The sequence below is a fragment of the Lethenteron reissneri genome, chromosome 32 (assembly GCF_015708825.2).
Source record: "Lethenteron reissneri isolate LAM-NWPU_2019-01 chromosome 32, ASM1570882v1, whole genome shotgun sequence".
NCBI lineage: Eukaryota > Metazoa > Chordata > Hyperoartia > Petromyzontiformes > Petromyzontidae > Lethenteron > Lethenteron reissneri.
The window spans coordinates 10235672-10262061 of NC_083810.1; the positions used below are offsets into that span (position 1 = coordinate 10235672).

At 48.1% G+C, this 26390-nt stretch overlaps 1 protein-coding gene across 1 annotated transcript in view; it reads left to right on the forward strand.

Moving 5' to 3' along the window:
• The first annotated feature begins 9978 nt into the window (after window positions 1–9978).
• The window catches only part of LOC133350010 (arf-GAP with Rho-GAP domain, ANK repeat and PH domain-containing protein 1-like), a 99675-nt gene continuing 83263 nt past the window's right edge, over window positions 9979–26390 (forward strand). Inside the window, 4 exon segments of the mRNA XM_061563959.1 lie at window positions 9979–10106; window positions 16702–16897; window positions 16899–18198; window positions 18799–18892. Coding sequence (XP_061419943.1) covers window positions 16784–16897; window positions 16899–18198; window positions 18799–18892 — 1508 coding nt within the window. The 5' untranslated portion in view covers window positions 9979–10106; window positions 16702–16783.

The following is a 26390-nucleotide window of genomic DNA, read 5'->3' on the forward strand; positions in this document are numbered from 1 at the left end:
TTCACCAGACGCGACAGTATGTATAATCTTAATTTGGAGCTTTCGTGACTGCAGGGATTACTCTTTGGTTCTTTCGGTAAAGTCATGTATAAAGATAAAATAATAAATTAAATAATAGCATACTACGACGTTTCGATTGCAACACAAGCAATCATCATCAGGTATAATAGAAATAGCAACAAAACTCTAACCAGAAAACTATAGACAGACATATAAGCAGACAGATATCACAAAGATACACAGAGAGAGAACACGTATCGGCACAAAGAGAGAGATCGTCTCTGTGACGGGGCCTTAAATAGAGAGAGGGGGGCGGGGGCGGAGAGAGGGAGGGGGCAAAGAAAAAATTAGCATGCCAATGAGCACGACGACGCGTGGTACGGTACGCAAGCTTGAAAATTAGGTGAACGGGAGAGACACACTAAAATTAAATAACCTAGCAAAATATGTATAATAACAACACGACTCAACGCAAATGTCAAGAACTGACTGCCTTCAAATGAAATACCCCATATGTGATCTACTGTATAATACAGGGTACTTAAAATAAATGTGAAACACTTCTGAGAATTTGCAACAGCACCAAATGAAATGTGCTTCCTTCGGGCTCTGGAGATCACCTGGAGAAGATTCCAGGCACGCGTTGACAATGTTGACGATCAAGTGGAGACTCTTTGACTTTTTGAAGCTATTAGCATTATTTTGTTATCATGTGACAGTGTAGTATCCGTTCTTTTTCCATTAAAAACGATAGTCCCATGTAAGTATTTTTGAAGCGCCCTGTAATTAAGGCAGTGTTGATGGCGAATGTGTTGAATTGCATCGTTGTATGTCTGCTTGTGCATCACTGTCAAATGCAGCACGGCCAAATGATTTAAATATGTACACATTGCCTGTCCTGGTTCACCCTAAGTGACACACACACACACTCTTTCTATCGGCACGCGCACACACACACAGGTACACGTGTTGAGGGAGGCTGTAGGATCAGGGGAACTCGAAGGATGGTACACCGAAGGAATACACAGACTCCTGCAAAGATGCAATCTCATTTACACATGTACAAGTCCCACACACAGCGACAGTCACACTTGCAACACTCGTATACACGCAGCACCCACGCGTACGTGTAACAGAAGTCACATACACACATTAGCAGCACTCATGCACACAAAGGCAAATCTCCCCCCCATCATATAGCCTTGACAGACCGTTGGGGCAAGGTCTGTTCGCGAGCCACGTATGAAGGCCAGCACAATTAAAGACAAAACACACAAGAGTAACACACACAATACTAAAATACAATCAACTGAAACACAACACCCACACACGTACATCTACAACAGTGTCACTGACAAGTAAAACACATAACACGCACAACACACACAATGCTCACACACAATACTTTCACATACACACGTATCACAACACACACGTCTCACACACCACAAACACACAACCCAAGTTCAAGTTCCAAGTTTCATTGATTAGGTATAGCCCTGTGAGCCATGCGGCTCTAGAGTCGGGTGCAACCGCAACAAACAAAACTCTTGCACATACAGAAGACATAATCAGAATGCTGTATTTATACTGGAGGAATCCGATTCGCTATAAAGCTATTTTTCACAAATGTGCAGGAGACACAGCACACACCAAAATCATACACACATGCCAGCAGATCGGCAGAAATCTGCACGGTACAACAGCAGTGCTGTGTTTAACTGAATACTTACTCATGCACAATTAAGGATTAGGCATGGGAGCCGATTAGTTTTAATTCCTAACTGTGTGTGTGTCATAAGGGCATATTACCTTCAATTCATGAGGTTGTTTGTGTGTGTCATTAAGCCTTCTTCGCTTCAACTCGTGTGGTTTTTATAGATTTGTTATTATCTTGTCTTGAGGGTCCTGCAAAGTGTTCGCACCAGGAGGCGAACGTTGCTCTGCTTAATCCAATTGGGCAATGCGATTGCTCAGCATTGTGTTGTTTCAAGCAGTACCAATTACACCGTATAATATGTTATTATTTAGCTATGGGAGGAAACCCAGGCGGAACAGAGGGAGAACATAAAAGCTCCACACAGCAACTTGCCTGAATGGGGAGTTAAACTCAGGCCCTTCTTGCTGCGAGGTACAAGTGTTAACCATTGCGCCTTGGCTGTGTGTGTGTGTGTCATGAAGGTTGATTGAGTTGTAATTCACAAAGGTGTTTGTGTCTATCGTGAGGATTGTTAGTTTTAGTGCATAATTGTGTGAGTGGCTGAATTCACAATGTGGGTGAAATTTAAATGTCAATAACATGTACAGAAATCGGTCTTCAATGAACAAGTAAAGTTGCAAGCCCTGCAATTTCTTACGCCAATACCGGCGGAAGGGCCTCCACTCGAGGGGTCTCTAGAGAGTCCCTTTTCCAGGGTATCTTAGGTCTACTCTTCTACGCTGGTCAGACATTGGAAGAGGTGGCAGTATCCACACTTTACCTCCCACCACACACGATGTGCCGTTGAACTTCTCACTGTGGTGGTGTGTGCCCAGTTATACTGTTGGGGTGGATGTGGTGTGTGTGCCCAGTTATACTGTTGGGGTGGATAGAGGTTGGGAACGATTTTTTTTCTAAAGTGGCATGATCTGTGGGACATTTTTACAGGCTTTTTTTCATATTTAAACACTTTTTTTTTTATTTTATGGCACAGAGGGCCTTGAAAATTCAAAGTCCTGAGACCAAGCCATTATTTCTGACCAAGCTCAATGCCCTCTCACATCCGTTCACACAGACGCCCTTGGCTAAGTGTTGGCCAAAATTCACAACAATGAGGTGATCGCCCAGTTTAGGTAATGGACAGAAAATAAAAACGAGCAAAAATGTTTCATTTATTTATTCGCTTTACCACTCCGCTGTGTGCAGACACGACATCATGAAGCCCATTGGCTGCTTTACACCACAGGTAACTATATTGGCGATGACGTCACACCCTTTGAGAGTACCCGCAGAAAAAACCACGCGCATACGAGGCATCAACATCAAAACTCCGCACAGATAGATTCAAGAAATACAATGTTGTACTTCCATCTCTTGGTCACCTTGCAGCCCAAGTGTACAGCACCTTGTGTTCCCAGGCAGTCTCCCATTTCGTTACAGTACTAACAGTCACAACCGTCAAGATTCATTGTCGCAATTCCAATCGAGTAATCTATTTGATGTTTCACATTACGGTGAATGTATTGGCCTTTTCCAGCTACAGTGGCCATGTGAGCCCAGATCGGAGAACCTCAGAAAACAATAATTCTCGCACGTGCACTCTGATTCATGCGCTTGCATTTCGCACTTATTCATCTTCTGTCTCGTGACCCTGACGATCGTTGGGGGTGTCACTTAGATGCCACGGGTGTTATTTATCTCCGTACTGTTTGTACCTTATTCTTGGATCTTTCGGTAAAGTCACGTAGAAGGGAAATAATAAAATAATACAAATAAAACAATAATATTCTCATGACGTTTCAGCCACAACACAAGCGGCCGTTCTCAGGTGAAGGTACCTTAGCTACGATTCATAGATTTGCACGTGTTAAGCGGGACATTGTCTGATGTTATTGAGCCAGTTTTTACTGTACTCCTAGTCTTTTCCCATCAGCGGCAAGCTGCTTGTAGCTAAGCCTGATCATGTAATCATGTGACTATAACAATTGAGTTTTATACTTTTTACGACAAATACGTGTTTATTGTTCTCTTACTCTTCTGTCATGTTCTGTGCAGAGAATCGGTATTGGAGAATAATAATTAATCAATGAACTTATGCATCTCTGCAGAGCTATTATGTCCTATCACGTGATTACATTCTCAATGACTTTGGCAGGGTGACCAGCCTGTTAAAGATCTTGATACTAAATCTTGACTTAAAGCTTTCGTGACTGCAGGAATTCATATTCTTTAGGTCTTTCTGTAAAGCCACGTAGATAGAAAAAATAATAATAAAATATTATAGATTCCATGACTTAGGAATCAATACAGTATTCCATAAGCAAACGGTACAAATCGATAATAAAAGTGCAGGAGATACAAAACACTGAGTACGCTTCGCCAGTACTCTAACTTACAATACGATATTATATGTGCATAAGCAGCTTACTCTGCGCCAAGAGATACGAGAGAAAAGCTTATCAATATACTCATGGTGCTTGCGTTGCGATCGAAACGTCGTGATATTTTTGTATTTTTCTATCTACGTGGCTTTACCGAAAGACCCAAAGAATATATTGATACTACTGCAATTGCTTCGTGTGTACATGAGAACGACGACCTTCGTACTTGGTTAATGTACATTGGATGATAACGCATTCGATGTGATATGACGTGGCCTCTTCCAGGTCAAAGTGAGGCCAGCACTACACGTGTTCAAGTGATCATTATAAGAGTCACAAACGAACCGCGAAATCCTTGAGTTTAAAACCAAACATGGTGTGATTACGCTCGCAAAAAGAAAATACAGTGACGATAACTCTAAAAATCTTGCATTTCTTCAGATTTATGTAGCGACCAGTCTCGTATTGATGAAACATGCTGTGAGAATAGTTATTTACAAACGTGTGCAAAGAAACATGGAAAGATGCACGATTTGAAATACCTTTTGGAAGATACTGTATCATCGACTTTACATCGGCCACTCAGCCACGATCATCTTATATTGTTTGTATATAATAGATGTGCATTGAGTTGCATTACAGCCTGTGTATACATAGCTGCCCGTGCAAGATGTTGATTGAAGGCTCGAGGGAAGACTTAAATGACACGTGCGTACGTCTGCAGCCAGCGATCGCAAGTGACCACAGAAATGGAGGAGTGGCAGAAGTCCATCGGACCTCGTCGTGAGACACCCTTTATTTTTGTTTCCTGAAGTATTAAAATCGTGGGCGAAACCCCGAGTTTATTGCGCGGCCTCTCATCCTGTTACTCATGCTGGCACGGAGCCCGCAGAAGGCAACGCGTTACATCCGTGCAAGATGCGTCTTCCTCTTCACGCGTGTCATCATCCTACACGTACGACTCGTGGCAATCGCCGTGGGCACGACTCACTGTGGGCACGCGTGCAAAGGTTGGGTGCGATTCTCCGTTTCGACGAATAAAAGTGACGAATATTTGAACCGGTCCTGGGCATCCGCTAGATTGACTCAGCCTCAAATGAATACCTGCATGGCTGGGCGTGGTGCTAGCCACCCACCCCGTCGAATGCGCCGTGCTCGTCATCATAGTTTTCGCAAACAGCATTTCACCCAACAGTCTATTAAGGCTATACGGGGGGTGGGGGTGATGTTTGTGTCACGCACACACAATTCAAGCGAAACTAACTTTGTGGAAATGTTTAGTTCACTCGCATACGCATGGCACACGACCTAGGAACCAAACACTCAAATGTTCACACATTTCCTCACTAGGCAATTGTGTGCCTCTTTGCAAACTGCGCTAAGTTCGCTGCACAAAAATGCGCTGCAGGGGCGACTTTCTCGGAGTTGGAGTTCGCGCAAAGCGTTTGCGAGTTTGGCGATGTGAGCCTGCGAGTGCGCGAGCGATGATGAGAGTGACGAATGTTTGAACGCGCCGCGCTATTAACCTGGCGGGCGCCGAGTTCAATTCCTGAACCGGTCCTGAATGAGTGCTGCATCAAGCCGCCCTGATCAGTATGGTAGAAATTGTTTAAAAAAAAAACCCATGACCAGCAGACTGTGGAGTGGCATTCATTTATCGGTGTGGTTTGACAGAGGTTGGCTGTTATGATCACAAACTGGAATGCTGTGGTCTGCAGGCCCACGTGTTTGAGAGGAGCGAGTTTTAACAGGTATCCATACTCTTTAGTTCTTTCGGTAAAGTCACGTCGTTAGAACTAAAATCAAACAGGACAACCGCAGGCCCTGCTGTATCGGTGCCACCTGATGAAGGTCACTTGTGTTGCGATCGAAACGTCGTGATTTGTTTAATTTTATTTCTACCCACGTGACTTTACCGAAAGAACCAAAGAGTTATGGATTCCTGCAGTCACGAAAGCTTCAAATCAAGATTTTAACAGGTAGTCTACGTGCAAGACACGGGGGCCCTGGATTGGCCAAAGTTCATTGTACTGTGATTGCTGTTGTTGTTAATCTTGAGCCATGTTTGATTGCCTAGAGGTGCCAAGTACGGTGTTGCCTTGGCTGATGGTGATAATGATGATGACGATGAAGGGACTTCCAAGTTTCTCTTCAAATCTGTGCAAAAGAGCTTCATGGCTCATCGGATTCCTCCAGTAGACAACAAAAATCCCGTCAGCTGCAAAAACACGCGCACACAAGCGCATGTAAATTGACAAAGGGCGCACAAAAACTGCTAGTACCATTGCATTGTCAGTCATGATGTGAAGCTTTCGTGGCTGCAAGGATTCATACTCGGTAAAGCCATGTAGGTAAAAAATAAATAATACAAATAAGTAATAAAATATAATAAAAAGAATAAAAAAATTAATAGATATAATTATTTTACTTCTATCTTTTTAAAAAATATTTTTTATTATTATTTGTTTTTTACCTACGTGCCTTTACCGAAAAAACCTAAGAGTAGTCATGATGTGCTTTGAAATAAGATTTACAATTCATAGTTTTCGTACCAGCATCTCGTTTTCTTACCCTTTTCGTCGGTACCCGTTTGCGAGCCATGCTTGACTGGTTTTAAACGGTCTCATGTTACGGGCCCTTTATTTTCATAGCATCTTCGCTCATTTACAATTGGTGTTCACGGTCGCCTCTGTGTGTCCGTGTACAGCACTTTGTAGTTCACTCTAGGTTCGAATTTTATTTATTTCTTACCTCGTGGGCATGCCCCCTCCCCACCTGAGTTGCACTCGCGTTTGGACATACCAATCGAGTTACCTGCAGAGACTTGCATCACCCACCTGCAATGTCCCGTGGACGTAGGTGTCTGTGTGTCTGCAAACTGTGAAACGCGGCTCTTTAAGAGGCAAAATAACGTGTGGATGACTCAGTACGGGCAGTGACACACGCACAACAACAACACGTTGCTGCTCAAACAGTGACTTTGCCTTAGGGGTCGTCCATAAATGACGTCACGCACCTAGAGGGGGGGGGGGTCAGACATTTGTGACGATGTGTGACGGGGGGGGTGATAAATGTGACGTCACATCAAAATGCGCAACTTTAAATATATATAGACAACACGTTCTACTTAATTAAATAGACTGTTTAATAAATGTTTTCTCCTACAACATCAGAGTGCAGCGCCACATTAAATACGCACTACCATGACAATAGTTTAAAGCGATTTGAAGCATGTTTAATTTTTGGGGGGGGGGCAGAGCTTTGTGACGTCATATTGAGGGGGGGTCTGACTTTTTGTAACGCCGTGTGACGAGGGGGTGGGGGTCAAAAATCGTCCAAAATCGCGTGACGTCATTTATGGACGGCCCCTTATCAATCCTACCTGCATCTCCGTGCATATCGGTATTGCACAAAGACAAAGATCCCCCGTATAGCCTGTAATAGAACTTGTGTCAAGTGCTGTTCGCGAGCACCTATGAAGGCCGGCAGAGCAACACGAGGGGGTGGGTGGCCGACACCACGCCCGGCCGCCTTTGTCTCCCTCGTGGCGATGTTTACATTATCGCACCAGGTACTCATTTGAGGTTGAGTCGACCTAGGGGAGGCCCAGGACCGGTTCAGATAATCGTCGTGTTAACCGCTCCACTACATTGCACACACACACACACACAGACACACACGTGTCACTCACACGAATTTGAGGGTTCCACTAAAATGTGCATCGAAAGAGGACGTGGCCCAGACAGGTTAGTTTATCTATCTTTGGTAGCTACGGAAGTAACAACGCCTCGGATTATGCGTCTTGGGCTGTCAGAACACGAGTACGAAGAAGCTACGTTAATAATCATCATCATCATCATCAAAACAACGCTTGAAGGTCATGTAACAACATCGTCAGGGCACTCGTGAAAGTAAATTAAAAGTTATTGTTCTTATCGAGGGGGTGTGCTGTATCTACAGGACAATTTATCGAATCATATTAATAAAAAAGTATGCGGCCCTTGCCCCACCACCTTCTCCAACCATTATATAAACGGAGTGGTAGCTCCTGCAATCTCTCATTTACTTGATACAGCTGTCGTGGCTGTGACGGTACCACCTGAAGACGGAAGCTTGTGTTGCCTCCGAAACGTCGTGATTTTTATTTTATTTTACTTTTTAATGTTTTTACCTACGTGACTTTACCGAAAAAAACCTAAGAATATTAATAATGTATGGTACTCGTACTGGACCAATGTGAAAAAAAGCTTTGTAGTTCATCGGATTCCTCCAGTTATTAATAATTATCCTGATCCTGAAGTGAAAGCAGTGTGATTGCCACGCGGCCACCTTGATTCCCAGCCAAGGCCAGCATCAGTGGCGAGCGATATCTCAATCGATCCTAGTATGCAAGTAATCCCCTCCACATCCACCGATCCCCACGCGTTCCACCAACCCACCCTGACCAGCGTCAATGAAACCTGTTAAGTGACGAGAAGAAGTAGAAACCATCCCCAGCACCGTCACTCAGCTGTCAAGCCACACGGGTTTCCCACCCCGTATTCTTGTACAGGGAAATTGAGTTTTCAGGTTCGTACGGCGTGCAGCCGTTTCAATGCGGGCAACAAAAACAATTTTATATTTGTGTCTGTGTGTGTTTCTCTCCTTGTGATGGGACTTTGTAGGATTAACGTTGAGATTTATAAGGACACGGGGTGACCAATAAGGTCTGAATTGGTCTGTAATAAGGTCGGGCACTGATAACGTGTTCACAGGAATGCCATCATCATAACAGAAACATTGCGCAAGGCCGGATAAAAAAAAAAGACACGTGACGTTTCAAAACAACGCACAATGAACACGTGCAAAAAAACCACACAGACAGACACTGCAGTTCATCACAAACCCCCGATGGGATTTTTTTTGCATATCCATGCACATGGCTAAGTTTATAATATAGGTTTTTTTTGTGTGGGTTAGATCGCGTTCATATAAATGTGTCGGTCAACCCGCCACAGCCACCTAGTAAGGGTTGTCACTTTAGCACACACCTGTGTGTTGGAGAGCCAAGCCACAACATTTACAATCCGAGTTGGACTTTTCGCCAGTAATTACAACCAGCTTCATCAGGCGACAGCCAGATTTGTGGAGAAGTCCTCCTGCTTCGTTCCTTTGTTGTTGTCGTCGTGATCGATCGAGAGGGTTTCTAAAACCCGGGTGATGAATCTCTGTGTCGCCACTCCAGCCTCGCTCACCAAATTCACGAAAACAAAGCGGCGAATTTCTGAAAACGGTCCCCAAGGTCTCCCCCACCCCCACCCCCCGAGGTCGCCTCCAGCCTCGAATGAGTTACCCTGATGCTGTCGTGTAACAACAAACAAACACATCGCCACCAGGGGAGACAAAGGCGGTCGGGCGTGGACGCTGGCCACCCACCCCCTCGTGTGCCGTGCCGCGGCGATACGAGTGGGTAACTTTGTTGCTGCCGTTGTTAGAATGTCTTTTTTATTTTGAAACGTCAAACACCTGAGCGCGTTTTGACGAACCCCCATCTTTGTGACGTCACTCCACCCATTGCCTCCCCCCCTCCTCCTCCATCCTCCTCCTTCTTCTCGTCCGCCTCTCGTGTGAACTTCCTTGCCGCCTTCCTCCCTCTCGCTGACTCGTCTCTGCGCCGCTAAGCTGTGCCGCCGCTGCGTGTTGCACTGCAGAGGTAGTGGTGGTGGTGACAGTGGTGGTTGGTGGTGGTGGTGCTGACAGTGGTGGTTGGTGGTGGTGGTGACAGTGGTGGTGGTGACAGTGGTGGTTGGTGGTGGTGGTGGTGGCAGTGGTGGTTGGTGGTGGTGGTGGTGACAGTGGTGGTTGGTGGTGGTGGTGGTGGTGACAGTGGTGGTTGGTGGTGGTGGTGGTGACAGTGGTGGTTGGTGGTGGTGGTGGTGGGTGGTGGTGGTGGTGGCAGTGGTGGCGGTGTTGACACACGTAGGAGCGGCGCGTGTTTTTGGATGAGAAAGAGTTGCCGTGCCCTCCTCGTCTTGCAAGCCAGGCAAGTTACCCTTTAAAGTTACCCCTTGATGTTACCCCTTGATGTTAACCCCTTAAAGTTACCCCTTGATGTTACCTCCTGATGTTACCCCTTGATGTGACCCCTTGAAGTTACCCCTTGTTGTTACCCCTTAAAGTTACCCCTTGATGTTACCCCTTGATGTCACCCCTTGATGTTACCCCATGAAGTTACCCCTTAAAGTTACCCCTTACAGTTACCCCTTGATGTTACCCCTTAAAGTTACCCCATAACGTTACCCCTTGATGTTACCCCTTAAAGTTACCCCTTGATGTTACCCCTTGATGTTACCCCTTGACGTTAATCGCACGCAACGTAGAGGACACGCCCGCTGTATGCTTGCTGTACGTGACTGTGAAGTGAAGGCTGTGTAATGTGCACTGCGTGGTATATGTTGGTGTATGAATGTGCGTTTTGATGTAGTGTGTGTGTGTGAAGCTGTGTGTGTGAAGCTGTGCGTGTGACGCTGTGTGTGTGATGTGTGTGACGTGTGTGTGTGACGCTGTGAGTGTGACTCTGTGAGTGTGTGACGCTGTGTGTGTGTGACGCTGTGTGTGTGTGATGGTGTGTGTGACGCTGTGTGTGTGTGGCTGTGTGTGTGTAATGCTGTGAGTGTGACGCTGTGAGTGTGACGCTGTGTGTGTGTGACGCTGTGTGTGTGAAGCTGTGTGTGTGACGCTGTGTGTGTGTAATGCTGTGAGTGTGAAGCTGTGTGAGTGTGAAGCTGTGTGTGTGTGACGCTGTGTGTGTGAAGCTGTGTGTGTGACGCTGTGAGTGTGACGCTGTGTGTGTGACGCTATGTGTGTGTGACGTTATGTGTGTGTGACACTGTGTGTGACGCTGTGTGTGTGTGTGACGCTGTGTGTGTGTGTGACGCTGTGTGTGTGACGCTGTGTGAGTGTGACGCTGTGTGTGTGAAGCTGTGTGTGTGACGCTGTGTGTGTGACGCTGTGAGTGTGACACTGTGTGTGTGACGCTGTGTGTGTGTGTGACGCTGTGTGTGTGTGACGCTGTGTGAGTGTGACGCTGTGTGTGTGTGAAGCTGTGTGTGTGACGCTGTGTGTGTGACGCTGTAAGTGTGACGCTATGTGTGTGTGACGCTATGTGTGTGTGACGCTGTGTGTGAGTGATCTGAGTGATGCTGTCTGTGTGTGTGAGTGTTGGAGCGGTGGCGCCGCAGTTAGCGTGCTGCGCTACGAACCTGGCGACTCGAGTTCGATTCCCTCTCACGGTCAACACCCAGTGACGATTATCTGAACCGGTCCTGGGCCTCCCCTAAGTCGACTCAGCCTCAAACGAGTACCTGGTGCGGTGTGTAGTAAACATCGCCACTGGGGAGACAAAGGCGGCCGGGCGTGGTGTTGGCTACCCACCCCCTCGTGTGCCGTGCCGGCCTTCATAGGTGCTCGCTAACAGCACTTGCCCCAACAATCTGCTAAGGCTACACGGGGGATCGTTGTTTGTGTGTGAATCATGCATTTTGTGAAATGTTGTGAGGGCTATTTGTGTAATGCTGTGTATGAATGTGATGCTGTGTTCTCGTTGTACTGTGTAATATGCGTAATACACCGCGATGCATGAATGTGGTGCTGTGTGTGATCATATATACGAGTCCACTGTGTCATGTGCGTACTTAAGTACGGGGTGTGGACGCTGTGTGTTAGGGTCTAATGCACTACGCGACGTTGTGTTTAATGTCATTTGTGTCTGTAATACTGGCGTGTACTTCGTGTGTACACGTGTCAAATTGCCATACTGTGCATCGCAGTTTAATATTGTTGTTGTTGAAATCACAGGTGCAAAGAGCGCACGCCCAAAACTCAAAAAGAGGCCAGCCACAAACAGCACTATAAAAAGGTGTACATAGATAAAGGCTTCGCCCAATGCAAGGTTGTATTATAAAACAATCGTGTAGGAACGCGACACTGTTTACGATAACGGACTGCGTGTGGTGGTGCAGAGGTAAGCGCACTTCGCTGTGAACCGGAGTGATCCGATTTCGACTCACAGAGTCACTGCCGCTATTAAACGTCAACGGTGGTTGTTCATATTGCAACCGGTCCTAAGTCACCCCCTGTCACCGACCCTCACTGATCGGTGACAACAACTCCTCCTCCACCCCCTAATCAACACCCCACGCTCGGAGCCTTCAGCCAACAATAGGTTGAAAATCTTTGGCAAATTTCTAGAAATAACGCTGTGTGCGTATGTATATGTACGATATGAAATGCTCTTTTATCTACGGAATGTGACCTTCTGTGTGTGGGTAATCTTCAAACTATCATCAGTCGCAGTATTTAGCAGGAATCCCAGCATACTTTACATATCAAGATATCGTCACAATCCTCGTACATATTCTGCACCGGAACTGTGTAATGCTCATGTAGATACCCTTCAGTTCCCCATGTAAGCACGCTGCTCGTACGCGTCTACTAATGAATGAAGTGTCACCTATGAATGGACTTTTCACTCTATTTACGCTTAGCGCTCGTGCCGTTCTCCGCGCTGGCATGCCGATGCCTGGCACCACTGCGCGTGTGACACACGCTATAGCTAGCGCCCCACCGTCACGCTCATTGATGGTGCTTACCACCCATTGGGCAGAGCTTTGAAGAGCGTAGGCGGTGCAACTGCGCCCAAGGGGCACCGGACACCGGGCTACGAAGAGAGAGGGGGAATTGTACAGGGATTCGTGCACCAGGGTCCCATGCCGGCCACGGTACCACATTCTACCGAGCTGGCCACCGCTACCATTCTCATGTTAACACACAGAAGCACGCATAACACCCAACAACAGCCGCCGTTCGCCACTAAGTGGCGGTGATGTCACCACGGCGCTTGTGCCAGGCTAGGTGCACTCCGAGACCACGTGAAGTGTCGGAGGCTCGCTGGCAGGAGGTCACGGGGACAGCCCCAGGTGCCGTGGGTTGACCGAGATGACTGGCAGATGCACCACCTGTGCTCCTTACTATGCATGCATAACAAAGACAAAGATCCCCCATATAGCCTTTAACAGATTGTAGGGGCAAGTGCTGTTAGCGAGCACCTATGAAGGCTGGCACGGCACACGAGAGGGTTGGGTGACCAGCACCGCTCCCGGCCGCCTTTATCTCCCCAGTGGCGAAGTTTATACACCGCACCAGGTACTCATTTGAGGCTGAGTCGACCTAGGGGAGACTCAGAACCGGTTCAGATAATCCTCACTGGTGTTGGCCGTGAGCGGGAATCGAACTCGGGTGGACCAGGTTCGTAGCGCAGCGCGCTAACCGCTACACCGCCGTGTAGGTGTGCATGTCTACACACATACAAATCACACGCAACCAGTACTTTCATGCAAACTGTTGTTGTCGTTGACTCCGCTGCTGCTGGCACAGCAATGCACAAGTGATATTTACCCGTTGGCAGTAGCGCCGACCGCTAAATCTTACGTCACGTGCTGCCTGAGACCCATTCTGCCACTCATGAGACCCGGCATCCTTGAATTATGTGTGCACGATGCCCTTCTGGGCGTGACTGTCATCTTGCTAGCAGGGTTCGATTGCGGCCGCCGCCTTCGTGCTAAACAGCGCGGTTCACGCCGAAAAGAGATTTTTTTTTTAAAACGACCTCACAAATGCGCTGCGTTGGCTGCGGGTGCTGCTATTACCGGCACGGGTTCGGGAAACCAAACTAAAAAAAATTGGCCACGACCTACGAAATCTGTGGGCGTGGATGTTTCTCCTCCCTCGCTGCCGTCACTCCATCTGTGCCCAGCGTAAGTTCCCGGCAGCTCAAACCTGCTTTGGCTTTGCTCCAGGAAGCTATGGGAGTGGGTGACCTCCGCTGGCACAGCTTTTGCAGTTTGCCCTGGCAACGCTAATTGTACCACTTGCCAAGCCTATTGACGCAGAGGTCAGCAAACCGTACCGTGTACCCAGCGACCTGAGTTTGATTCCTGGCCTCAGCTCACACCAGTGGTGAAGTTTTCGCTGAACTGGTCGTGGGTCACCACCAACCCATCCTGACCAGTGTAGTGAAGTATAACTCCCGTTATCACTCTTTGGTTCATTGGAACCTCATTTGCCAGTAAAAATATGATAATTGTTTTTTTTACCCTTCTATCTGGCAACAAAACTGACACTTTTTTACAAGGAGTCATGTTTGCATAGACCACAATACTTGCAGTCATAATGCAAACAAAAAACACAACTCTGATAATGTGCACTGTCCTTGAAGTTGATTGGTCCACACCCGAGACAGCTTTCCTTAGAGCCTAGTCTCACATGGGTTGGACCAGATGACGCCAAAAGGACAGTGCACATTATCAGAGTTGTGTTTTTTGTTTGCATTATGACTGCAGGTATTGTGGTCTATGCAAACATGACTCCTTGTAAAAAAGTGTCAGTTTTGTTGCCAGATAAAAGGGTAAAAAAACAATTATCACTCTTTGGTTCTTTCGGTAAAGTCGCGTATAAAGAGAAAATAATAAATTAAATACTAGCATACGACGTTTCGATTGCAACACAAGCAATCGTCATCAGGTATAAATGAAATAGAAACACAAATCTAGTATACTTAGAAATGTAATGTAATACAACAGAGAGTCGGATAACATAACAATCAACACCCTACCTGGTTGATTACGTTCTTCCTGAGAATGCTAAATTTGAGAGAGAGATAAAACACAGAACCAGAGACATATAGACAGACATATAAGCAGAGACAGATATCACAGAGATACATAGAGAGAGACACATACATAACTCCCGTTATCGACACAGCGAGGCTTTCATCCAATAACACATTGACAAATGTCTGTATATTATTATTAATAACATGTAAGTGTTTTTCCAGTATTAAAGTATGAAAAAACAAGAATAGGTTTTACCATTTCTGGCAACAAAATATGCGTTAAGATGTCCAAACACCTTTTGCAAGGAATCGTGTCTGCATTTGTTTGCATGTTCACCACCGTTCACTTCAACTCTAATTCAAACATAGCAAGCAGCCAGAATAAGCAACGATGATGAATTCAATAAGCGGTCTAAGTTTACGCTCACGTTTGTCGAAAACACAAAAGGGCGAAGTAATGAATGAACGGCTTTATAGACTCGTCCTTTTTACAGAAAGCACGAAGCTGTGAGTCACACGAGCTGAAATGCACATCCTTTTCCAAGAAGCGTGACTTGGAATGTCTGCCAGAGGAATATCCATCGGTCGCCTCGATGACTCACATTTTCACGACTGCAACTCGTGTCGCTGTTGTGGAAAGCAGGCCGCAATAACTTTATGGATTTGGCACAAAACAAAAGCGCGCGCTGGGCAATCGGCAAACGCTCCGCATTGTTACCGCTAAACCTTTCTGCCTGTGCGAGGGGGTCATCGCTTAAATACCAACAACAACAAAAACACACAAGCTGACGACGAAATATACGAATAGAGGGCATCGTTGTGAGGAGTATATCCAAGCCTTGTTCGTGTCCACTCCACGGGGCTGAATGTGCGGTACAAATGAACGGGCACACGGTACACGGAGAGGGATATGAAGTTCTAGATTTGAAGCTTTCGTGACTGCAAGTATTCATATTCTTAGGTTTTGTCGGTAAAGTCACATAAGTAAAAAATTAAAATTAATAAAAGTAAAATAAAAATTTACCTACGTGACTTTACCGAAAAAACCTAAGAATAGGGATATGAAGCACAAATATTACCTTTCGGTGAATGCGCGTGTCTTGGTATTCGTGTATTGACAATATTTGTTACGTCCAAGTAAAGCCCTTTGTTAATCTGCCGCTGGATGAGTGCCTCCTCGTGCCTGTGGGTTATGGGGTGGGGTTTGAGCGTACTTCACCCAAGCTGGCCACTGTGCGTTGGTGAAGGAGGAGGGAGCTTCATCGAGTCCTGCTCGCAGGCTGCTCACAACGTAGTCACGTAGGAGCCTATAGCATCTGTTTGTTCGCGGCGGTCACTCATCCGAGCATCCTCCAAGCTCAAAGGCTGCTTAGCCTTTGAGATCTCATGGGATTGGGCGCATTGGGATCCTAGGATGGAATGCGCTTTCTAAATTTGAATTATTATTATTATTGTTATTCTATTCTAGGTGCACAGGTGATTTGGTCACTACCACCTCAGCCATTGTCTGGACGAAACTGGGATGGTGGTGGTAAAGGCAGGCAGCACAGACGTGGGAGCATGGAAGTACTGTACAAAAAAATAGATGTGACTGCAATTCCCTTTGCTTGCCACCATAATATAATATTCATTTATTTACTCGAGCTGAGTGTCAGGACTAATTTTCTAGAAGTTTCCGTGAGAAAACATTTGCCAAATTGGTCTTGGTTATTGTCATGAAATAAGATGTTTTAAATATAATAATGATTATAATAATTGCAAGAAGGGCCGTTCTTTGCATCTAAAACATTAACGACATGGTACTTTGCCAATGCTTATTTAATTTGCAAGCTTTTAAAGCTGAAACAGTATTATTAAATGTAGACAGACCTTTGCTGTTTTGGTTTGCCATCGTACCATACTGAGAGAGAGGGTGGGGATGGGGGGGGGGGAAATCGCGATTAAAAAAAAAACATTTCCCCAACAGGAAGCGCTCGTGAGGATACACCTGTGATGTGACGTTGGGTCACACCGCCCGCCGCCGCCGAGGGCCAGGTGACACGGAGGCGTGCGATGACGGATTCTGAGGCTCCCTTGGTGGCCTGGCTGGAGGCCATCAGCCTGCGCCAGTATGCGGCTCCGCTCATCGCCCACGGTTACCGCTGCCCCACCGAGCTGGTCAGCCTAGGACAATGCGGCGCTGCAGGCTCTGGGCGTGGGCCTCTCGGGCCATCGCAAGCGCATCCTCAACCGCGCGCGCTTCTGCAAGGCGGCCATGGTGTTCCGGCAACTCGACGACGACGACGCCGCCGCGCCCGGGATCGGAGACGAGCAGCAGAGGTGGCGCTCCTCGAAGGACCGTCGCTCCGGGACGCTCAACAGCGTCGAGCCGGAATACACGGACGTGGTGGAGCCCGGGGCAAACCTGTGGGACGGCAGGCACGTGTACCGCGCGGCAGCGGGCGGCGTCGCTCAAAGCGAACCCCCGTACTTAACGAGGAGCAATCTGGCCGGCAAAAAGCAGTCGTCGCTCGACAGCCTGGAGTGCGGGAATCTGAACGACGGAGGATTTGGCCGTCCGTCTTTGACCAGTTCCTCAAGCTGCGATGAGTTGGACCGATGTTGCGATTTGGGTAGGGAGAGGAAAGGTGTGGGACCCTCCGTGAGTCGAGCTGCCAGAGATTTCTGGATTACCGTAGCGGAGCAGAATGCCAACTCTCGCGTTCGGACCAACAAGCCGGACTCGTGCGGTAAGGGCTACTTGTGTCCACCAGCAAATTCCAACAAGGGCGCCGCGCTGGCCGGTGAGAAGTTGAACCGCAATTACATGAACATCTCTCAGAGACCGCCGCTTCCGACACCTCGCCAACTGTTTCACTCACACAGGCCCAATGGTCGGCACTCGCCGGAGGTCGGATCGCCCGCCACTTTGTTGCCGCCTGTCAAAGTCCCGAGCCGCCAGCCGCGTGCCAGAAGCCCCGAACTCCGGCCTTCCGGAAAGGTCGGGTGGGAGGCCGGCCCCGCCGACAGATTCCCCGCCGCTCCCGTCGATTTCGGCCGCAGGGCCACGCAAGGCAACGGGAGGCGCACGCGTGACGGGAACCTCCGGGAGAAGAGCGGACCGCAGGGCCCCGCGCCGGTGGGGCACAAAGGCCCGGCGCTGCGGAAATCCTCGGCTTGCCTCAACGGCTCGAGGTCCGAGTGCCATTCGCACGAGAGTCGGCGGGGCTGGAGGAGCAAGGTGACGGAGGGCATCTGCTTCTACGACAGGATGGACATCGCCGTGGAAAAAGAGGCGCAGCCGGCGATCACCAGCGACGCAGCCACGCAAACGGAGATGGTCGCCCGCGCCGCGACCTCGCCCCGCGCCACGGAGTCACGGTGCGAGCCGTTGCCGTTGAAGGTGGATGACGGCGCCAGCTCGTCGCCAGTGCAGCGGCCCGTGCCGCAGCCGCGGAGTAAGAAGCCAGGGGTGAAGACGGCGCAACGTGAGTCTCGCGAGGAGCCCTCGCGCTTCCCTTCCTGTTCTGTACCAACCGCTCCCGATCTTACGCCTCTACGATGCATCTGCATTTAAGCCTGCTCAGGTTTCTGTTGGAAAAACGTTACGCGACCACTCTCGTTGGGCCCTTTTGAGTCTGATACTGCTTGAGTGCTTTTAAGGGAGCGGCCGTGGTATAATGGTGAGCACACTGGACTTGGAACCCAGTGGTCGCCAGCTTGATTCGATCTCCCGGCACGGCCAATATACCCTCCAGAGGGGCTCTCTGTAGGGCTCCTTTTTAGTGAATACCCTTTCAGCCGGCAGTGGCGTGAGCAAGAAATTGCAGGGCTGCACCTTTTTTGCAAAACTGCTGTACGAATGCTCGGGAGTGAGTCAGTCGATCCCGTAACCAACGTGGCATGCGGGAGGCCTTCCCAGTCAACGTGGAACGTTAGGGCCAACGTCGGTCCGACGGTCCAACCGCGTGCCAACACTGGCGGTGGATCGACAAAGAGCTGCAAGCACCACGCTGTCGTCGGCGTCTGCATCTGCAGCACGCGATGATTTTGTACTGAGACCACCCCCGTGTCTCCGTCACTCACAGGTGTCTCCGTCAAAGGAAACCCGACTCAGCCCGAGAAGTCGATGCCTGTTCCGCCATCACACAAACCGGTGCTGCAGGAGGCGTTCTACTGTCGGTGAGTCTTCCGCTCGTCTCCGTGTTTCCCACCGCGCGCCTCTTGAAATGCTTATCGCGCTTTCATTGGTCATCATCGATCGAGTTTTGCAGCGCACCCTTCGCACCCGATCGACGCTACAACGTAGTACAAGTTCGGGGCTTACGACGGCATTGAAATGCAGGTTTGATGTAGGAGGACCTGCAGAGTCCCGAGATACGTGGGACGAAAACGAGAGCCGGGGATAAACAACTCGGAGGTTTCATGCACTCCTTGCCATCGGTTGATGAGACCGAGCGTGAAGCGGTGTAGCGACGAAGCTTGTTGAACACGCTGTGACACAAGCAACGCGTTCGTTTATATTTCTTTTACCTTAATGCCGGTCAATTCCTGTCACGGGAATATTTTCAAGACCTCGTTCGGACGTGGCCGAATGAATATCACGCGAACTCCGGTCATCCTCGCAGCAGCGGCTATTGGCTTGCCGTCGAAAAAAGGCGGCGGTCACCGCATCGCGCGCTTTCAGATGCACTTCTGTGGCCGTCTGGAACGCTCTTCCGATATTAGGAAGCCACTGGAGCTATCCACTTTTAAATCATCTAGGTTGAAAACGAATTTCTTACAGAACTGCTTTTTATATTTAGTTTGTTGTCCTTCCCCCACATCTCCAATTAGCACAGTTGGCTTCGTACGGCGCAAAAGAAGTTCAACACACGTACACATACAACGTACGAACAGATAGTTCCGACTCGTACGCAAAGTTATGCCGTTATTGACGTCACTCGAATCAGAGGCAGATTTGGGGGGAACGAAGGATGGGAGTTGTTTCCTGCATTCACTTTTTTTTTCCCGCAGCCAGGAATAAAATGTACAATTTTAGGTTCTTCCTCAAGAAAACTTTTAAGCGGTGATATATTTATATATAGAGAGTTGAAGTGAGAGTTTGATCAAGGCTAACGGTGATGCTGTAATAGAGCACTGTCATTTTGAACAGAACGATTAAGGCACTGCATCAGCAGTGGTTGAGCACGTGAAATTACAAAAAGATACGTTTGTTAAAGCAGTGCCTGAAGACGAGCTACTGCCTGAAACGTCAGCCCACAATGCGTATTTTTCCAACGTGATGTCCTTTGAGTTTAAAGTCGCGACAGGCGGTATATTGGATCAGTGGCACAGTGGTTAGCGCACTGCACTATGGTCCCAACAATCTGAGTTTGATTCCCGGCTGTGGCTCACATCAGCAGCGAGTGATATCTAAACTGGTCCTGCCCCCCCCCCTCCCCCCACCACATCCACTTAATTATAATCATGTAGCACTGACCAGCATGGTGAAGTATGGTCAGAGAACCCCCACTACCGACGCAGTGTGGAGAGGACTTCACCCATGGCTAGATTGAGAATTGGTGAAATGTATTTATTCATTTATGTTAAAGCAGTATTCACGATGAATGTAGTGAACATATGTTTGGGTGTAATAATGAATTTTTTTAAATGTGCTAATTAGTGAAATGCACAAATTGTACAGTCATCAACAATAAAATGTAAATCTTAGCATCGCTAGTATAAGGGCCACCCACCTGCAGAAACTGTGGGCTTGTGGTTCCGTACTCAGAAATTCGTTAAATTTAGCTCTGGCATTTTGATGGCTAAAATTTGGTGAAAATGCATCATACAGTGACTAGCGCTGGAAATTCACACAGTAGCAAACTCGCCCGCCTTCCCGACAGTATAACGGGTAGGCGGACAATTTTTAAAACTCATTTTACCACACACCCATATTTCAGAGATAATTGCGCCGCTTAATACAAATTGAAAATCGTTTCTTTGACAACAAATTTCGCTTTGTTAATTGGAATGCACTGAAAATGGTATCATAAGCAGTCTGCCGATTGAAACGGACTTGTTGGTAGGTGCTATAGAAAGTAATGTATCGGAAAATTTTACATTCGGGACCCGTCACAAAGAAAGAAAGCAATGTAAAGGCGTCAATATCCCTCAAAATTCACAATGTGTTCATTTGATTTGTTTTACCAAAAAAAATGGAAACTTATGTGGGAACAAAAATGTACACTGGCCTCCAAAGAAGTTCACCAATGACCACAAAACAGTTTAGGAACCTGAAAATGTTTCCATGCTGATACCAGTCATGTATTTGAACATATAGTAACTCGAAACTTGGAAAATAACTTGCCATGATATGGAAGTTGCCGTTTCCCCTAAGTTCTTCTGCTAGACGAGTGATGGGAAATATAGGAAATCTATCACTGCAGTATTCTCACTTGTCATACACTGGACTATATAATCACTGTCATCAGCGACGGTCCATCCACTGCTGGATGAAGGTCTCAAGTTGTTGCCCTCTCTCATGGTCCTACGATGCACCGATCTACTTAGGATATGGCAGACGAGCCGAATTTATCGCATGTATTGCTCCATCTCCGCGGGTGAACTTCCTCTGCGTGAGAGAGAATAACTTAACAAGGACATCTGCAAGGCAGGAAAAATGCAATAAAACTAAATCCATTGCACCACAAGTTTGCTAAACTGTTCGAGCTGTATGTCAGCAGGACACCACTGGAAAACCCAGGACAATTATGATGGTGAGACCTCGATCAAAATGATGAACTAAAGAGGCGGATTCATCTTATTGGTTCTTTCGGTAAAGTCACGTAGAAGGGAAATAATAAAATAATAAACATACAACATAATACAATAATTCTCAAGACGTTTCGGCCACAACGCAAGCAGCCGTCCTCAGGTGAAGAAACAGGTCTGTCGGAAAGACAGCGTCTGAATGAACACCACCAGGCTTAGCAGCGTATATTTAAGCTGGGTTGGAGGGGGAAGAGCGCCTTGACAAGAGGCGGATGTGAGCAACTTGGGAGTATTTTGGAAAAGCGAACTTAAAATGAAAAAGCAACGTACCAGTGTGCCAAAAGAAGACCAGCTATCACATATCAATCATACCCATCATCACATACTCACTGCATGCCACTGTAGTATGAATAATCAAAGAGTGAAAGTGATCAAATGAGCGACAGATGTGATGCTTATCTCCCACTTACAGCCCTGAGCCAGAGCAGGCAATTTCACATTCAGTGCAGGGATAAATGTATCCATCGGGAAACCATTGTGGACTTCCCCACAAAGTGGTATTCATTTTATCAACCGGAGAGGGAGTTATGGGCTGAGTCAACCCCGATCCATGGTTTTATCTCGCAACCTTCTGATTGCGAGTAACTCGCCCTGTGGCTGAACCACCTGGCTGGCGAGCTCTGTGTGTAGCAGTGTTCTTCACTGATGTTCAGAGGGTTGGGCAGCGATTTTTGCCGATAAGACATCAGTTGCGAGGGCCGCCACACATTTGAAAACATTTTGGGGTTTGACAGCAGCACGATGATCATGGTGATGGGGGTGGTGTTGTCACTCTGTGTGTCTTGTCGGGGTGCCCACGTCAGGGGCCGCACTAAAGGCCGCGCGGGCCTTGCGATGAAGAACGCCATCCTGTAAAGAATGGAGTTACAGACACAACACCTGTAATCCAGTGATTGGAGGACGCCCGCTGGTGAATGATTTATATTTGGCTCTCAAAGCATTTGGACTCTTCCGTAGCCAGGGTAGGGAATATTATAGCGAGTGGATTCATGAACCCATCTGTGCAGAGCTGTAAGTGTGATATTTTTGTTACGCAGTTGCTCAGCACGAGCCCCAAGTATGAATGTGTCGTGAGAATTCCGTCTGAACATTATAATCTGCAGTAATTAAAAATAATAATCTATCCTCACACAGGTGACATGATGTTGCGGGTATTCTGAGCGTTAACACATTTTTTTTAGATTTTAATCGACGAGGCTTGCACGAGCATGATTCACTACTGTCCAGTCAACCGTAACTCCATGTGGAAACCTTACACAGCTGAGCTGAAATAAAATTTGGACAATTATTTAAAGAAATGTGTCAATCTGCAGCTGGATGAAGGCATCCTCGATGCCACTTCTATAGTGTGGGCTGTTTGACCATACTTCACCACGCTGGTCAGTGCAGGCTGCTGAACGGGGGGGGGGGGGGGGTGGGGTGGGGGGTGGGTGGGGTCCTATACCCAGTACTAATGTCACTCTGTAACCATCCATCAAAAAACCGAGTTCATTTCAGGTTATGCAGCTTCGATTCCACCTAAAGTGCTCGTCGCCGGCTGTCACACTCGAGCACATTCTCGGTTACTTGTCGTAAGCCTTCGGACGTTAGATCACCTTCCTGTCCCACTCACCACCACAGCACAAACAGGACATTGCAAATCGCTCAACTGCGTCCAGGTCAGATAGTCTGGCGAGTACACGCAGGGCGCTGAATGTGCGACACCCACGGGCGTTTTCACACCGCCAACGATGTGCAAGCGAGCGCGTTATCTGCTGACAGCACCGACCACATTCAGGAAATGTGACTACTTACTAACTAGTTCTGCTACTTGCAACAACTGCCGCTACTACTGCTGCCCATCTGGTGTTGTTACTTAGCACACATTCACGCAGTTGCATGTACTGTACGTTGAACTTCTTTCGCACGACAAACTAAACACTAAAAAACGTTCTAAATAAATTAGTTTTCAATTTAGATTTTAAAGTGCGTAGCTCCAGTGGCTTCCTAACATCGGAAGGAAGAGCGTTCCAGACGGCCGCAGAAGCGCATCTGAAAGGGCGCGATGCGCGCAACAAAGCAACTGCAGGAGGCCGTGCGCCCCCTGCCGCTCGTTACGCGAACATCTGCACATGTTTTTTTTGCGAACAAAAATTCGAGCTAAATTCAAATTGTTAGCAATTGACACACATACATTCACACAGCCGGCAAACCACTTCTGCGCGAATGCAAATGCTCTGCACCCGCGTGGCGCACGGCACCCTGGACGCGACGCATCAGCACACCGTGTCATTACCCACACGGTTTACCCACCCGCATTCTTGTACATGGAAATTGAGTTTTCAGGTCCATACGACGTACAGCCGTTTCAATACGGGCAAAACTAAAAAAAAACATCTACTTGTTTATGTCTCTCCCTTGCGGATGGGACTTTGTTGGATGAACTCTAATATTTATAAGGGGCACGGGGTGACCAATAAGGTTTGAATTTGTCTCTAATAAGGTAGGAGGGCACTGATGAGGAGTTGACAGGTATGCGTACGCATGCCTGCGCATCGCCGATCTGACCACAGTCACCAACGGCGGCCACCGCTCCTGTGCCGGTGACGCGCGCGCGCCCGCACAACGCGTGCGGCTGGCCCCAGATCCGTGGATGCGTGGGTTTATTCTCACCCGCGTTTCGCTCAAAGCCACATCCAGCAAAGCGCGCGGAAACTCTCCTCTGTCGACGCGTGGGCCTCCCCGTTAATCCGCACGCCGACTCTTGTTTCAATCGCCCCGCGTCCGCAAGATGATGATGACTGCGGGTGACCTGGAAGCGTGCGAGAAAATAATTCCGGTTGTCGGCTCCGTCTCCGTATTGCACAGCGGAGGTGGAGCTGTAAGGTCGTATGCTGTACTTCTTTCGCGCCGTACGTAGTCAACCGTGCTAATCGGGAGCTCTGTGGATTTTTTGCGTCGCCGGATAGTGAGAGATAGCAATGACTTGGAGAAGGACCTCGTCCAGTAGACCGTGGCTGCTGCTGACGAGGATGATCGTAGCGTAGTTGTACTCTAAATGCTGGGTTCACGTGCGAAGGTTCAGCCAGGAACTTGGAAGGCAAGTGCTGGTGGATGACTCAGACTTGCCTAACACCTCTTCGAGAGATTGAGAGGTGGCGACGGCTTTTCTTTTTCGTCCAGCGGCGGGTAGATCACGGCTTGATGAGGACGCATCTATGTTGATGTGTTGGTGCGTACGTGAAGAATTAGCGGGGATGCTGCATAGGAGGTGTCTCACTGTGAAAGCGGCGTGTGTGGATGTCGAGTCGTAGGATTAGGGCTGGGGGGGGGCACAGGAGCGGCTGGGCCCCCCAATAAAGGCTCAGCCCCTGCCCCCCCTGATAAATGTTTCACAGACAAGTCAAAAAAATTCTGGTGCATAAATGAGTCCAACTGCAGGATGGGTCGTCGCAGCCGTTTCCCTTGCAGACCGGGGGGGTGTGAGAGCCAGAGCAGAACGCACGACAGGCGGTATCGTTCGCCAGCGGCAGATTGTGTCGCCGCTTCGTTCCGTTTCACGCTCAACATTCGTCTTGAGGTTTGTTTTAACCGTTGACCTTTGACATAAGGTCACGTGCTACGGGTTGGTGTGGAGCGGAGCCGAAAACCTCTTGTGCTTTGCTCTATCTTCAGCCGGGCCCTTGTGCCTCTCTGCGGGCCAGGCACCGGGAATAGAAGCACGCATACCGGCCGCTCGCGAGAGCACACCGCCATCCCCTCCTTCGGGGACACATCAGGACCTCCTCTCGCCCTTCCCGTTGCATCACGCGAACGCTGTATTTTAAGATCTGCTGGGCTGCGCGGTATATCCGGGGCCGCGGGGGGACGCAAGGCTGGCAGACGGACAGGAGGCCACGTGGCGACTGATGCGCATTTAAACGTACCGATGAGACCCCGGCAGTACCCAGCCAAGCAAGGGCTCTTGGCGTTTGCTATAAATTGCCCGTGAAAATGTCACGCATTTAAGTCCCTGCCACAGATCCGCGTTTGTCCCACGAGAGCTTACGCAGAATGTGGTTTCTTTTCGCCCCTGCCGTTTACAAAAAAAGCGTTCCCAAACTCTTAACCTCAGAGAAGTTGGAGGCTTTGGGGAAGATAATTGAGACGATCGTGAAACGGGAGTGCGTTGGGTCGCTGGCTTCCCGGCACAATTAACGCACGTGCCTTGGACGTGGGGTGGTGATGAGCACGTGGCGGACACTCGCATCGATGTTGCGCGTGCTTTGCGTGACCCTTTAGCCACGTCTCTTTGTAGAGGCGAATGCGCCGCTACAAACTAAGGCCCCTGTAGCGGACCGGCTTGCAGGTTTGTTTGTGTTTTTTTTTAATCATCCTGTGCCTTCTCTCAGTTTTGCCGTCATTATTTAGACTTGCACAGCAGAGTTCTGCTGGTTCATGTCGCGTTCAACTTGAACTCTGTTTTTGCAATCATGTTCAGCTGTTGGTGTATCTTTGCTTGCTTATTTCACAAGTAAATGTCCCAGTTTTTTTGTATTATGCTTCGTATTGGATTTTCATTTCATCTTTAACAAGCGTATATATTGTTGTCTCCAGGCTATTGGAATTTTTTTGAACTGGAGATTTAGATGTAGTGCAGAGCTGGAAACCAAAACTGCGTTCCAAACGCGACCTACCACCTCACTCGATCTGCCTTTGCATCATCTGCAGCCTTCTCCATTCGTATTTAAATATGCCATTGTACACCTCACATACCTGATGATTGCTCAACATGCAAACCTGCCCCAATGGTGGGTTTGAGATACCAGGCTGCAACTTACACTGGCTTTTTGAGACAGTGAAAAGTCAAAGTGGTTTATGAACATAATCCAAAGTAAAAGGCCAA